Raw genomic sequence first — 14,959 nt, 5'->3', positions numbered from 1 at the left:
CGTATGACCAGCAAGGCAAAGAAAATGAAACTTTTTTTTTGTGAAACATAAAAAAACACCAGGCCCTATTTTCAATTAAAAGGAATACTTTAAAATTTGCCCCTGTCATGTTTGACTGTAAAGTGTTGGGGGAACAGTGAGGCATCCAGTTTGGCAGCATGACTTGAGTCACGTGGAAGGGAGTATGGGAGAGGAAAGGGCGGCAGAGGCTGCTGGGTGAGGGGCTCGCCGGCCAGGCTGGGAACCAGGCAAGGACTTTTCTTTTTTTCTAATTTTTATTTTTTGTGGTAAAGTATACGTAACATAAAATTTAGTGTTTTAACTATTTTTAAGCGCACAATTCAGTGGTATTAATTACATTCACAAAGTTCTGCAACCAGCACCATTATTCATTTCCAGAGCTTTTTATCACCCCATCTGAAACCCTATACTTCTCCCCTCCCCCCAGCCCCTGGCAACCTCTCTTCTACTTTCTGTCTGTGCATTTGCCTATTCTGTGTACCTCATGTAAGTGGAATCATAAAATACTTGTTCTTTTCTGTCTGGCTTGCTTTACTTAGTACAATGTTTTCAAGATCCATCCATGTTGTAGCATGTGTCAGAATTTCCTTTTTAAGGCTGAGTAATGCTCCCTTGTGTGTATGGACCACGTTTTGTCTATCCATTCGTCTGTGGCTGGACATTTGGCTTGTTCCCATCTTTGGCTGTTGTCTGCCATGCTGTTATGAACATGGGCGTGTACGTTATCTGTTTGAGTCTCTGCTTTCTTTTTGTGTCTACACCTTGAGGTGGAGTTTCTGGATCATGTGGTGCAGGAAAGGTTTTGAGTTGAGGAGGGACACGGTTTGAACTATGGTTTAGAAAGATGAAGTAGGTGGGCCTGAGTAGGTAGGATCGATTCTGCCAGGGTAGAGGAGGGGGCACTGAGGCAGGAGCTGTCACAGTGCTGCAGACATCCTTCAGGGAAGGAGGGCACCGTCTCCCCGATGCCTGGCTGGGGGTGACTCGTAGGAAAGGGTCTGCTCCGGAAGGGGCTGGCGTGCTGGCTGCACCTCTTCTTGGCTCAAGAGAAAGGAGCTATCATGGACTTCCCGTGCTCTGTCTCTTGACTTGCTTTCTTATTCTTTCCCCTGGTATAATGCCCTCAGTCTTGGACTATCACTGACTGCAGATCTCACCATAAGGAATGGTAGAGTTCAGGGTGCCTGGGGTAGCAAAGCTTAATAGTCATTTACCACTCTCCCCTTCCACACCAAATACAGAAAGAATCTAAGTGAAAGTCGATGTTCTTGATGTGCAAATACAGTTTCCAGATAGCTCCCCAGCCACTCCGGCTGAGTAAATTGCCATCTCTAAACCCCTCCTATCAAAATTATGGAACTGCTCAACCACAGACTTTTATATTCTTAGCAGAACCACACCTGGAACCTGCTGGAAGGGTGAGATGCTACTGTTCCCACTGTACTGAATCAGGAGGTATCAATGCTTTTCCCACCTGTGGCCACTAATTTGCCATGGGACCTTGTCCTGTCATCTATCTCAGTCAGTGTCCACCATAGCACCTTCTCATCATTGCTTGTTCTTATTGCTGCTTGATGGATGAAGAATGAACGAATGGGCAGAATCATGGCGACTCTGGACCTCAGCTTCTTCATCTGCACAATGGTACTTGGAGGAGCAAATGTGAGATTGAATTGAAAGTGCCCTGGGCTACAGAAAGCACACTACAGCTCAGTAATAATCATTAATATTGATTTCATACCGTCTGCAGGCTCCTCTAGTCTAGAAAGGAGCCTAGTTATAGCGGCTCCCCTGGTCCTGAGGGAGGCAGGACAGAACATACATTAGCACAATGAAAGTTGTTTGGAGAGAGACGTATGAGAGCCAAGAGGTGATGAAATGAAGCAGCTGCTTCCTGGGGGGTGGTTGGCAGAGGAGGGTTGAATTATAAGGCAGTCAAGTTCTCAGTGAGCTGAGGGAGGTGGGCAAAGATGACAATCCCAGAAAAACTTTCCCAAGGGAATCCAGGTATCTTATTGGCGTTTTCAACATATGAAACACATCTTCCACCATAAGTCATTTCTTCAACCATATTTATCTTGGATGGGGCAAAAAGAAATAATAAATGGAAAATTTAAAATCATTCCTGTCTTTTTCTTCTCTCAGAAGGGATAACGGAGGGAGGGCACAAACTCCTCATTTTATAAATCTCTTTATGTAGCAGGCATGTCTTCTCCAAGTGTGTCAGAGGAACTTTCTTCTTTTCCAACTTGGGTTATGTGAAACAGGTATAAATTACTGTCATTTTAGCGAGGAAAGATCAGGAGCTGTGCTGATACCATCTGTGAGAGGTATGGGAAGGTAACAGAAGTCCCACCTGCAGCCTTTTGTGTAGGTGGGTCTGACTGGTACCCAGTAACTCCCAGCATTCCCTGCCTTGGGCCCAGGTGGTAACCCCGGGTCACCCTACCATGCGTGGGTGTGTTCTGCTTTGAGGGAACCAACCATATCAAAACCTAAGCTTGGCTGGAAACATGAATTTATGAGATATATTTTGTAATATTCGTCATATAAAGTTTGCCCTTTTTAACTTTTCCAAACATTTTAATTTACAAACACCTTATCTTTGGGTTAGAATTCCTTTAACTAGTTCAACTTATATCTTCTTTCCCAATGTAGATTGAAAGTATGATTGAACTGGATATAAATGTGGGTTTTCTCACAAATTTTTGGTGTATCCAAATTGTGAACCTGTCTGGACAGGCCCTGTTGGGGATACTCAGTGTTTTCTTGCCAGAGCCTTACAGACCCCCAGATCACGGTCTGTCCTGAAATGGCAAAATCCCACAGACTGTCCAGAGGAATGGCTTTGTCAACAATGCATGTTCTACTCCAATCGCAATGTTATTCACAACAACAATATTCTACTTTAATATAATAATAATAAGAAGAAGAAGAACCCAAGCTGTAGACATTTGCAGCAGAACATCTTTTCTGGTCCAGCAGAGTATTGCTTTGTCCGTCCGCCCGTTCTGGGGTTTCTGTGCAGTAGCGCTGCCTTTATTGGTGTGAAAGTGTGTGCTCTGGCTTCCTCTCCTAGATTGGCCGCTTGGTTATTGGACAGAATGGAATCCTCTCCACCCCTGCTGTGTCCTGCATCATTAGGAAGATCAAAGCCATTGGTGGGATCATTCTGACAGCCAGCCACAACCCAGGAGGGCCCAATGGAGACTTTGGAATCAAATTCAATATTTCCAATGGAGGTGAGTTTGCTGTCATTTGGAAGACGGTGAATTTTATGTTCAGTGAGATAAACCAATAACTGAGGCCTTGGGAGGCCAGGATTCTGGTTCTGATCCTTAGCAAGGAGGTTCTTTGTTTCCCTTTGATGAAAATGAAATTCTTCTCATTCTGCTGTACCCAAACGTGAGGAGCCATGCATGGAAGATCATTAACATAATATTTTCTTTTGGAAAATCCTGATACTTTGCGGCCTGATGATGGAGCAGCAGATGTGCTAGTGAAGAGGAATCGATGAGCTTGGTGTTCTTTCCGTTTCCAGGTCAGCTGCGCAAAATGACCCACTGTTTGCTGTTTGATTTCCAGGTCCTGCTCCGGAAGCCATAACTGATAAGATTTTCCAAATCAGCAAGACGATTGAAGAATATGCCATTTGCCCTGACCTGAAAGTAGACCTCGGAGTCCTGGGAAAGCAGCAGTTTGACCTGGAAAACAAGTTCAAACCCTTCACAGGCACGTGGACTTTCCTTCCCATCCCGCCCATTCCTAGTTCCAGCGTGAGCGATTTGCCTCTCAAGGTTTCGTTAACATGGGTCTTCAGCTTTGGGACGACTGTGCTCACCAGGCTGTGCGTGCATTAGTTAGCTGGTCTCAACGTCTAGAGATCTGGGCACTTGGGCCCTGCCAGGGGTCAGCTGTGTGACCTGGGGCCAGTCATTTCCAAATCTCTGGGCCTCGGTCTCCACACCTTTAACATGAACGCCCTTGACGAGAAGACATGTAAGATGACATTCACAGCTAACTTGTCTGAGCTTTTATTATGGGCCAAGCTCTGAGATGCGTTATCCCGTTTCCTTTTCGCAGTGGCCCTGTGAGGGAAGCACTTTCTCCAGAGGGGGAGACACAGGCTGAGCGAGCCTGGGGAGCAGGCTCCAGTCACGTAGCCGGGGTGCAGCGAGCCAGGTTCCAACTCAGGTGCCAGTGGTCCCCGAGCCTGCACTTCGACTTTGTTATTCCTGCCCCGATATTCAGTGAAATCAAGTTAGACCGTTTTGGGGCTAAATTGAAACTCCGTGTTAGGCAGCGGTGGTAAACACTTTGTTGTGGACTGCTGATAACTGGTAGAGTCAGTGTTTATCGAGTGATTCATATTGATGAACAAAGCCGAGAGGCTTGGCAGTGAGCCTGAGCTCTGACTCTGCTCTAACGCGTATCCGTCCTCCGGACCGCGGCTTCACGGAACGTGTTTCGTTTGAACCGCCCATCGAGAGCTGACAGCCACTTCCTAAGGAAGAGAAACGGCGCTTTGGTTCATCGTTAAGACGTTCTCAGGGTTTAGAAAACACCAGGAGAGAATTTCTTAAATTCTTAATGTTTTGAAAACATTCACACCCCTGAAAATCCAACAACAAAAACAACGGTACGAAGTTATGTTTCTTTTATTCCTTTAGCAGTGTATGTGAGGAGCGATTCATTAAAAAATTTTTTTCTGCTTTTTACCATTAAGTCTTGATGCCAGTGGGCCTGGAGAAAGGAAAGTAGGTGTTATATTTTCTGTTATTTATGACACCAAAAGGCACCTGTCTTGGAGAAGGACAAGGAGTCGATGTGGCGGCATGGCAGGGCTTACCGCCGGGCAGACCTCCGTGAGAATGCCCTGTGCCCATCGCAGGCCGGTGGGCAGGGTGTTAACCTTTCTGAACTTGAGCCTCCTCATCTATAAAGTAGGACTAAGGACACTTACCTCTCAGGAAAGCTGTTAGTATTGAGTAAGAGACCATGTAACAGCCCTGGCATATTGGAGGCGTGATAATTGTCCTTTCGAAATAACTACTGCATGTTTACAGCAATGTAATCGTCTCACAGGGTAATATTTCTAAATGCGTTTAGTTCCTCCATCTTTTAATGTTGCTTGTTTTCACAGTGGAAATTGTGGACTCGGTGGAAGCTTATGCTACGATGCTGAGAAACATCTTTGATTTCAATGCACTGAAAGAACTACTTTCCGGTCCAAACCGTCTGAAGATCCGTATAGATGCCATGCATGGAGGTATGGAGCCGTTTCTCCTCCATTCCCTTCTCTCACAGATGCGAAGCTGCTCTCCACCATGTGTATCATGATGCTTTTACAAGCCTTTTCTTAAGACTCTCTCTGTTTGGCGGTTTTTAAACAGTTATTTTGCAGCCATTTCAGAGCAATGTTCATGTAGATAAAAATCTAATCGTGTGCAGCAAAAATAACGGAGACGTTCCTCGTGGCAAGTTAGTGTGAAGGTCAGTGTTTCCGCGTTAAGCATCAGGTTTTGAGTAACATGCACCAGTTTTTGTGGACACTTCCTCCCCCTCAGAAGATACCTTACATTCTTCCTCAATGCCCCATCTGTTTCCGGGGCGGTCGTCATTTGCTAGATGTGGTAAACACGCTCCTGAGCCCCACACCCCCGCTCGTCTGCCCCCACATGCGCCTTTTCTTAGACGAGGACAGGAGCAAGCTGAGGATTAAATTCAGGAACAATAGGATCTGTGTCTCCCCCTCTTCTTTTCTGGGTTGTGTGGCCAGGTTGGTAGAGACGGCAGTTGTCATTGTGAACGAGAAGCATAAGATTTTCTTCCGTGTAGGAATATGGGAATTCCTGAGTGCTTATGTTTTTTATTGGTTTTGTAATAATTTAGGATTTTAGAATCTTTGAGTGGCAAGGGTTTTCGCTGGTGTTGGAATCCAGCTGCCTGCTTGTGCTTGAACCCTTCGAGGCTGCTGTCGGGGCCACTGCTGCACTGCAAACCGTGGCTAGAAGTCCTCCCCTGGTGGGCTGACGTCTCCCGTCCCTGGGACCCGGGTTCTCCTCTTGGGTCCTAGCTTGCCTCTGGGACCCTGCAGAACAGGTCTGCTTCTTCATTCAGACAGAAGCTCTTCTGTCCTTTCAGACCATCCAGGAGACCTGTGTTGAGTGCCTTCCCCATGTGTGCTGCGGGGGAGGCAGGGCCTCAGCTGACGGCTTCCTTCAAGGAGCTCTCGACGCTTGGGGAGATGAGGGGGACGAAAACTCCCCACTACCAGGCCAACGAAATGAGAGGCAGACAGGATTTCCAGTATCCCCTTTGGGGTGGGGAAGAAGGCCTCGTTTGAGTAGGGGCGTCAAGAAAGGCTTCCTGGAAGAAGCGGCAGCCAGCTCAGCTTTGATAGAAGAGGGGTCTAGGGTGGCGGGAGGTCACATGCTGGTCTTTCCCAGCTGAGGCAGTGGCTGCAGCAACTGTGCAAAGGCCTAAAAACAGACATCGCTTTAGGGCACTGAGGAGGAGCCTGGGCTGCCTCGGGCCCGGGGCTTGTGATGCGCTGCTGGCAGGAGAAGCTGGCCACGAAGTGGACGTCTCGGCAGGCCTTTCGGTTCCCCTGTTGCCTCAGTTTCTCAGTGCCCTCACAGCCCTGGCTGCCTTGACCTCCTTCTGTGCTGTGTCCTTGGCCCCCTTCCCATGTGGCCCCTAATGGGAGACGCGTGTTCTAGACTGTTCTGACCTCTGTGGCGTCTGCTGGTGTCAGGCTGTGCCTTCTCAGGATTTTAGAGACGAACGTTCTTGGTGGGTATAGCAGATGTCACCATAAAGTAGGTGACATTTTTCCTCTTGCTCCTTGTTCTGTTGTTCGTTTGTTTGTATTCTTTTAATCAGTTTGTCAGAGAGCTGGCTAGAGCAGAAAGAGGAGGGCTCTGAATCCCAGCTCCCACCCCTACGAGCTGGGTAAGTTTGGGTGAAAAGCTTCATCTCAGAACCTCTGCTTTCTTGTCCCTAAATTGGAGGTGATCGTCACGATGCAACACTTAGAACATGCGTGCACTGCTGTTCTCAGTGCTTCCTGTCTATTAACGCACTTGATCCTCACAGCAACCCTGTTAGGCAGCTACCACTATATCCTCATTTTGCAGATGGGGCAGATGGAGGCACAGAGAGATTAAATCACTTTCCCAAAGTTGCACAGCCAATGATTGGCAGAGCTGGGATTTGAACGCAGACACTCCAGGCTCTTAAACACTGAACTGTGCCACCTCGTGGGCCTTTCTGTAGGATGAGTGAGAAGGTGGTTGAGCAGCAGCTGGCACAGGTGTGCAGGAGGGCCTTCCTTGTGGTCAGCCTCCTCCTTGCCCCGCTCTTTCCTTCATCGACTGGCCCCACCCCTCCCGTCCCGACCTCTCGTTATTCCTGCTGTAGACCTTTCGACTCCAGCCGGCCTTCCCTCTCCGCTAGCCCAGAACACGGTTCGCACGTTCTCCTTGTTGTTCATGCCGTTCTCCCCAGAACGCCCCGACCCCGTCCCCCGATCCTCACACGCTCCAGTAAGTTGTTTCCTGATTCTTTATTCCGTGCTTCACATAGTTGTGGGGCCGTACGTGAAGAAGATCCTCTGCGAAGAGCTGGGCGCCCCCGCAAACTCGGCAGTGAACTGCGTCCCCCTGGAGGACTTTGGGGGCCACCATCCCGACCCCAACCTCACCTACGCAGCTGACCTGGTGGAGACCATGAAGACAGGGGAGCACGACTTTGGGGCCGCCTTTGATGGAGATGGGGTGAGTCCAAGCGCGTGTAAGTGAACTGGGGCGGGCCAGGCCAGATCCTCCAGAGAGGGACAGTGGGCTGCGTCTGCCAGACCCTCTGGGCCTAGTGGGCGACGGTCAGGGCTCCCTCGCTGTGCCTGGGGTCAGAGCTGCCTTACTGTTAGAGGACCCTCTTGAACAGGAGAAGAGCCCTTGAAATGTATCCCACGTGTTTGATTTAGACATTTGTGTTTGCTGAGGGGGTGGGGTGCTTAGGGCCGGGGGATGACGCAATGACTGGCGGCTCCTGAGCTGGCTGCGTTCTCGACGCCCATCCTAAGGTAGGTTTCTGCTCTCGACCGGCAGCTGGCTCCTGATTCAGTCTCTGGAAAGGGTTTTGGACTGATAATATACCCATCCGTTCATTCACATTAGCTGCATGCTGAAGCTACAAGAAAAGAATTAACCTTTTATTCCTTCTCTACGATTAATACCAAACTCTGTAAACAGCTGACATTTCCTCTCTCCTGGGGGGGAGCTGGTGGTTCCCGAGTTTGGAAACGTTCTGGGAGGTTAAAGTCGGCTGGAGGAAGAGCAGAGCATTCGGCCCAGAAGCGGTGTCGGCTTGCTCCTTAATTGAGAACAGTGCTCGCTCTTTGGTGTGGGGGTGCCTTTGGCCCGGTGGCCCTCACGGATCCATTAGAACCAAAGTCCAGTGTTTAGAACCCAGTATGAGTAAATGTATCCGTTGTAAACGTCATCCTTCTGAGTTTTATAGACCCCCAGGTAAGAGAATTTGGTTTCTTCAGCAGTTTGATTGAAAGATCTCCTTTGACTCCCCTTCTCCCAAAGGATCGAAACATGATTCTGGGCAAGCATGGGTTCTTCGTGAACCCCTCAGACTCCGTGGCTGTCATTGCTGCCAACATCTTCAGCATTCCGTATTTCCAGCAAACCGGGGTCCGCGGCTTTGCACGCAGCATGCCCACCAGCGGGGCCCTGGACCGGTAGGTCTCTGCATGCCCTCGGGCCCCCGGGCCCCTCTCTGGGCCGGGACTCTCTTCCTCCCCTTTCAGCGAGGACGTGTGCACAAGGGGTGCTCAATAGCACTTGTGCCGTGCCGGGCGGTGAAGTGCTTTCCAGGTTACACGGCCCCCGCCCCGTGCTCCCTTCCATCCAGCACTTACCCCCGATCCGAGCGCCGGCTCACTGGACGGGCTGCCCTGCTCGACTGCAGACTGCTGCGGAGACAGGACTGTCCGATTCAGTGTCCCAAACTCTGCCTGACCTCCGTGTGCCCGGCACACAGTAGGACACACACACATCATCTAGGAAATGAATGATTGACTGTTAATGAGGATGAGTAGGTGGCCTTTCTGCTGTGGGAAGATGTTCTGGGGAATCGCTTCCTTTGGCAGCGTGTGCAGAGTTTGGGCAAAAGAGCAATTTGGAGTGAGATCGGTGTTCCGGGGAACTTTTAGAGAAACGTTCCTCATCCACCCATCCGCGGATACACACACACAGACACAGTAAATGCTCATTGATCCAAAATCTACTTAAACAGGAAGCTCAAACAGTTAAAAAAATTGCATTCAATTCTTATGAGAAAGAGAGGACCCAGCGACATAGACAGTTGATCTTCAATTTCCTTATCTGTTTATTTATTTATTATATATCACCTCATTTACACCCAAGACAATTTAAAAATATGAGTAATAAATAATAAATGAGGACTAGGGAGAATATTAATGAGGACATGTTAGGGGCCCAGTAAACATTTGCGGAATGATTGGATAAAGAATGAGTCAATGAAGAAAAGGTCAAGGTCTTGGGGCCAGCCTGGTGGTGTAGTGGTTAAGTCTGTGTGCTCCTTTCTGGCAGCCCAGGGTTTGCGGGTTCTGATCCTGGGTGCGGACCTGTGTACCACTCATCAAGCCATGCTGTGGCTGTACCCTACATACAAAATAGAGGAAGATTGGCAACAGATCTTAGCTAAGGGCCAATCTTCCTCACCAAAAAAACAAAATGTCAAGGTTGGAGAAGAAAGTAGAATGTGTGTATCTAGGCTCTTATAACAGCTCATATTTATTGAACATTACCTTGTGTTAGACGCTAAGTACTTTGTATGTTTGAAGTCACTGAATTCTCAGACCAACCCCGTGAGGTGAATGCTATATGCAGCCCCCCTTTACAGGTGGGAACACAAAAGGATGAAGAAGTTAAGTAACCTGTCCGAGGTCACCCAGCTGGTAAAGGGCTGAGTCAGGATGGAAGCCAGAGCCCTCACTCCCCACCACGGGCTGTGCAGTAGTTTCCTATTGTGGGGTGGGGGTGTGTTACAGAATTAGTGCTCACTCCACTTCAGCCAACAGGAAAGTGATGACTGACATTCGTATGTGGTTTGTAGTATTCTCAGAGCTTTTTCACGTTCGCCATCTCAACTGATGCTTAAAGAAGAGGAAACGGAAGGTCACAGACGTTAGAGTTTTGTCTGGGACATTGCAGCTAAATCAGAGCTAGGCTTTCCCAGTTCTGGTGCTTCTGCCCCATAGCGTCCGTCTGCAGTCACGAGCTGGTTTCCATGACGCTGTTGTGCGTGAGACCTGTCTGGTCTTAGAATACCGTCTGTGTCATCCAAGACAGTTTAATTCAAATTTTTGGAAAAATTGATAATCCACATAGAGAATCCCGACAGAAATACCTCATTACCCAGATAAAATTTATTGCACTTTCAGTTTTCAAAATCATAGATTTAGTTTTCCTCAAATGCTAGAGTGTAAACATGACATTGTTCTGCTAGCACTAAGGCGGGCATTCTGGAAAGGAAACCCCACTCCAGTAGTGAACGAACTGTGGGTACTTTCCTATTCAGAGGGAAAAGGATCTGAAAGAAAGGTCACTCAGAGAAGGTTTTAAATAGTCTAAAGAGTGTAGGGAGAAGTAAAGCATGTGTTGGGAGGGGGGAGCAAGGATCAGTGTGGGTGACATTGGTGCTACTGGGAGACCCCACTGGCACTGTCCCGCGGGGCCTTCTGGTGAGCTGAGAGGAGCACTGATGGGCGGCCCGTGGCGGGCAGTTGGTCATCCTGCTGTGTGGCCTTGGGCCGTTCACATCCCCTTCTAGACGCCCTTTCTTCCTCTAAAAGGCTGAGCTCCTAGACGCAGTATCCTCTGATTCTGGGATTATAGGTGCATCAAAACATCCTTCTTCTGTGCTTTGTACAGTGGGTGTAGATGCAGTCTGTATCCAGCACACCTGTAGCTCAGTACCTTAGGAAACAGCCTGGCACATTGTGCTACTGTTGCTTCTTCGGAAATATTAGACTCAATGATCTGAATTAATTCTTTCTTCTTCCCCTCCTACCTGCTCCTCTGACTCCACATATAATAGCCCATTGTGCACAAGTTTTCTCTTACAATTTCCCCCCAATCTTAGAATCATGCAGGCCTCTGAGCAGTGCTCAACGGGACCCCTGGTTACGATAACAGTTGCTGTTTTCCGTCCCTCACGTGGCTATGCTGACATTCCTGTTGTGATGTAACTTTGGTTTCATGCCTTTGAAGGGTGGCTAATGCTACAAAGATCGCTTTGTATGAGACCCCAACTGGCTGGAAGTTTTTTGGGAATTTGATGGATGCAAGCAAGCTGTCCCTGTGTGGGGAGGAGAGCTTCGGGACCGGTAAGTGGGCAGTCCTGCATGACCGCTTCTTCCCTGTAAACACGCCTTGCAGTGAAAGCTTAGATGCTCAGGCGGCACTGAAATAGCATCGGGAGCTCATGTATCCTAATCAAGACCCTGTTTATTTATAACAACTCTGATGACGGCGACACATTTGAAAAGCGGCGAGCACCCACAGCCCAGGAGGGCTAATTTTACTTTCAGAGGATCCCGTCTACCGAGACAGGAAGTTTGGGGGCTTCTTTGGCAGCATGGTCATTGAGTCTGTAGGGATTAAACAGAATGATAAACGTATTTTCTTCTCTCAGTGGTCAAGGAAACCTTTATAAATGTTTTCCTTTCTGGGAAGAAGGGCAGTAGAGGGAGTTAGTTTTTTGTTTTAATTTAGGAGGAGGTTTCAGCACAGCATTTAGCCTTTCTCTTTAATAGACCCAACTTTTCTATGGCAACAAATCGTGATTTCTTAGGGTTAAATGAAGGGAGACCGTTAGGGTGGAACTAAGTTGTGAGGTGATCAAGAAATTGGAATACGTCCTTGTCCATGAGGATGCGTGTGTAAGTTGTGGTACAACGAAAGAGTGGAACGTGGGATGCTTTGGGGACTGTCCCAAGACCCTTAGACCCCAACCTCTGTGCCATCCCTCCTCGTTTCTGACTGTCCCACTATTGACCTGAAGTGCCACCTCTGCGCCCTTTCTTACTACCCCTTCCTGCCCACGTCAGTCCCTCTCTTTATCCACCATCCACTTGCGTGTAGCCCTCTCCCACCTGTCAGTCTCCAGCCAGGTTGCAAGGTGCTTCAGTGGCCACATTTCCTCTCCTCCGGATAGTCTCTACCCAATATTTTGAAGTAAAAGCACAAATCTTCTTGGTCCTTCAGTACTCTACTTCCATCTTTTGGTGAAGAGAAGAAGATCAAAACCAAGCATTCTATCAGCCTTGCAATCGAGTTGTAATTCATGCAGGTTAAACAGAGTAGAATCCTGATTTCATTTCTTTTCCAGCAAGTCTGGGAGTAGGGTGGGTAGAATGAGTTGGTAAATTTGAGACACCTGTTCACAAAGTTCTAAGCAATTTAATATCCTTGAGGGAGTGGCACTACGCCTTGGTAATGAATTGAATTGAGAGCATTAGAGGGTATTAAGAAAGATGGGTGAGTCCTGGGGTTGAACAGTGTCCACAAAGAAGGCTAGATGATCTCCCAAGGTGCTAGGTCTTTGGTCTGAGGATACAAGGCCACTGCGTCGTCCTTTCCTACCTCATAAAATATGAACGGTGCCCGTTACTCCATGGGATCCTGGATGAATGCCCAGTGAACCTGTGAGGTGGTCTTCCCTCCCGTGAAGCCCCCAGCGGTCTCCTGGCGGGCTTGGTATTCATCGTTCTTCTTTAGGGAGGAAGCTGTATTTGAAGGCAGGCACCACGCCTTAACGTTTGGTTTCCTAACCTCGCGCACCTGTATCAGTGCTGAGCCTAATGAAAAGAGAAAAGCCTAGAAAAGGGTTCCCAGGGTGTTTGGGTGTGTGGAAAGATACTAGTTCTGTGAGAGGGTTCTGGGTTCAATGAAAATTGGGAAACTTGGATGTTTGCCGTGATATTAACATTTGAAGATTCTAAAACATTCGACTGTAAGGAATCCTGTTTGTCCAGTTTTACCTAAACATAGTTCACTGTATATCTCTTTTTCTGTGGTCTATCTAGTAACACCTTGCCCCACAGACCCATGTGGGAAGCACTGGGCAAGGTGGGTCAGAGCCCTGGAGCCAGGTAGGAGTCCCGGGTGTTGACAGGCTGGGAACAGGCCTGAAGATGGGACAGCACAAGCTGCTGCTCTCTCACGTGACAGGCCTTCAAATGCTAGAGGTTTGCTCTTCTGCCGGCGCCCACCCTTGGTTCTCCAGTTCTTCCTCACTTCACCTTGTTTGTATACTCAGCACCTTCTAGATGCTTCCAAGTTCACCAGTGCCCCTCTTAGAAGATCATGTCCAGAACTGAGCCCAAATCCTCCAGGGCTGACCTGACAAGTAAAGTGTAGAGTAGGAAGATTATTTTTAGACAAGTGGGCACTGTGCTTTTCTTGATATAACTTTCAGTTATGTTAGCTTTTAGGACGTTTCATAGTGCTGTCTAGCCCATGTGATGCTGTGGATAGTTAAACCCCTTTAAGTTTTTACTCGAGGAGTATTTGCCAAGGAAAGTCTCCCACATTATGTTTGTGGAATTGACTTCTCTGAACCCAAGTATTAGACTTTAAACTATTCCGTGTCTAAGTTTGTTCTTGTTTATTTACTTATTAACCCATTCAACAGATACTCAGTACCAACCTTGGCTTTCTCTTCCTTCCGATATCTTTTATATGCAAAGAGAGAATGCCTCGTGAGTATAATCCACAAGCTCATTCTGTCTGTCTTTGAAAAAAAAAATTGTTCTGTAATGTTCCTGAGATAAACATTTTAAAAACCAGGCTGCATAGCCAGGGGTGTCCGCTGCTGTGGATGGGCGCAGCCGGACTTAACTGACCTTCTGATCTCCTTGTTTGTGAGGAGTCTGCTTCCACCCACTGGGTCCCTCGCCGGCGAGTGCCTGCCAGGGCACCTTCACCGCTGCTCAGGGCGGACATTAGTGATTCTGCAAACCTTAAAATATTTGAATTCTCTAGCTCAGTGGAGCAGGGTAACTTATTTCTCTACTTTTCCAGGCGAGAGCAGAGGCACTTTCTCAGGAGAGCCTCCCTAATCTTCCAGAGTGGGTCAGATCCCCTTCTCATGGGCTCTCATGGCACCACACACTTCTCCTTTCTTGCACATATTGTAGCTGTAATTTTGCAATTATTTATGATTATTTGGTTAACGTCTGTTGGCTCCACTGAAGTTCCGTGAGGACAGGAGTCACGTCTGTCTTATTCTCCATCGTATCCCCAGAGCCTCTTAAAGCCCAGCATAGAAGAGGTGCTCAGCAAACACTTGTTGAATGAATGAGCGAACACACTCTTCACTTGGCACCCTCCATTTAGACAAACAGAATGCTGGTGTTGGAAAGGAAAGGACTTTGAAAGCCGTTCGCTATAATGTCCTGTGTGTTGCTGGACTCACAAGTGACCAGCCAGTGCTCTTCTGCTTCAAGACCCCCCTCAGTGAAGAGTCCCCACCTACTTATTGCCGCAGTCTGGGACTTGTGGGCACCCAGCCCCACTCCCGCTGCCTAGTCCAGCGTTGGAAGCCCAAGGTCTTTGTGGGAAGAGAGGAGCTTTTGTAAAAGAAAAGGAAACGTTTGCTTGCAGAGCGGGGCAGAGGAGTCAGCCTTAGAAGAACCGGCTCACCAGAGAAAACAAACCACCAGCATTTAAAAGCACAAGTCGTAATCTGACTAATGTTACCAAGCAGACATTACTCTGCTCATGGTGGAGAAACAGCAGCTGTCCCATGACTGTCATAGCCACAGAGGTGAGGACACTTCCTCGGACATCTGCATCACAGATGCCAGGGATGAAGGTGTTTTTGTTAGACACTCAGA

At 48.1% G+C, this 14,959-nt stretch overlaps 1 protein-coding gene across 2 annotated transcripts in view; it reads left to right on the top strand.

Annotated features, from left to right (window-relative positions):
• Nucleotides 1-14,959, top strand: part of PGM1 (phosphoglucomutase 1) — a 58,713-nt gene that overhangs the window by 29,895 nt on the left and 13,859 nt on the right. For both annotated transcript variants that reach the window (XM_014740107.3, XM_003365113.5), the window contains exons 2-7: nucleotides 3,101-3,263; nucleotides 3,607-3,753; nucleotides 5,165-5,290; nucleotides 7,609-7,799; nucleotides 8,619-8,773; nucleotides 11,331-11,446. In XM_014740107.3, coding sequence (XP_014595593.1) covers nucleotides 3,101-3,263; nucleotides 3,607-3,753; nucleotides 5,165-5,290; nucleotides 7,609-7,799; nucleotides 8,619-8,773; nucleotides 11,331-11,446 — 898 coding nt within the window. The remainder of the gene's footprint in view (nucleotides 1-3,100; nucleotides 3,264-3,606; nucleotides 3,754-5,164; nucleotides 5,291-7,608; nucleotides 7,800-8,618; nucleotides 8,774-11,330; nucleotides 11,447-14,959) is intronic.

The sequence above is a fragment of the Equus caballus genome, chromosome 5, assembly GCF_041296265.1.
Source record: "Equus caballus isolate H_3958 breed thoroughbred chromosome 5, TB-T2T, whole genome shotgun sequence".
NCBI classification, from domain to species: Eukaryota; Metazoa; Chordata; class Mammalia; order Perissodactyla; family Equidae; genus Equus; species Equus caballus.
The sequence above is the reverse complement of the archived record's forward strand: the minus strand, read 5'-3'. Positions and strand labels throughout refer to the sequence as shown.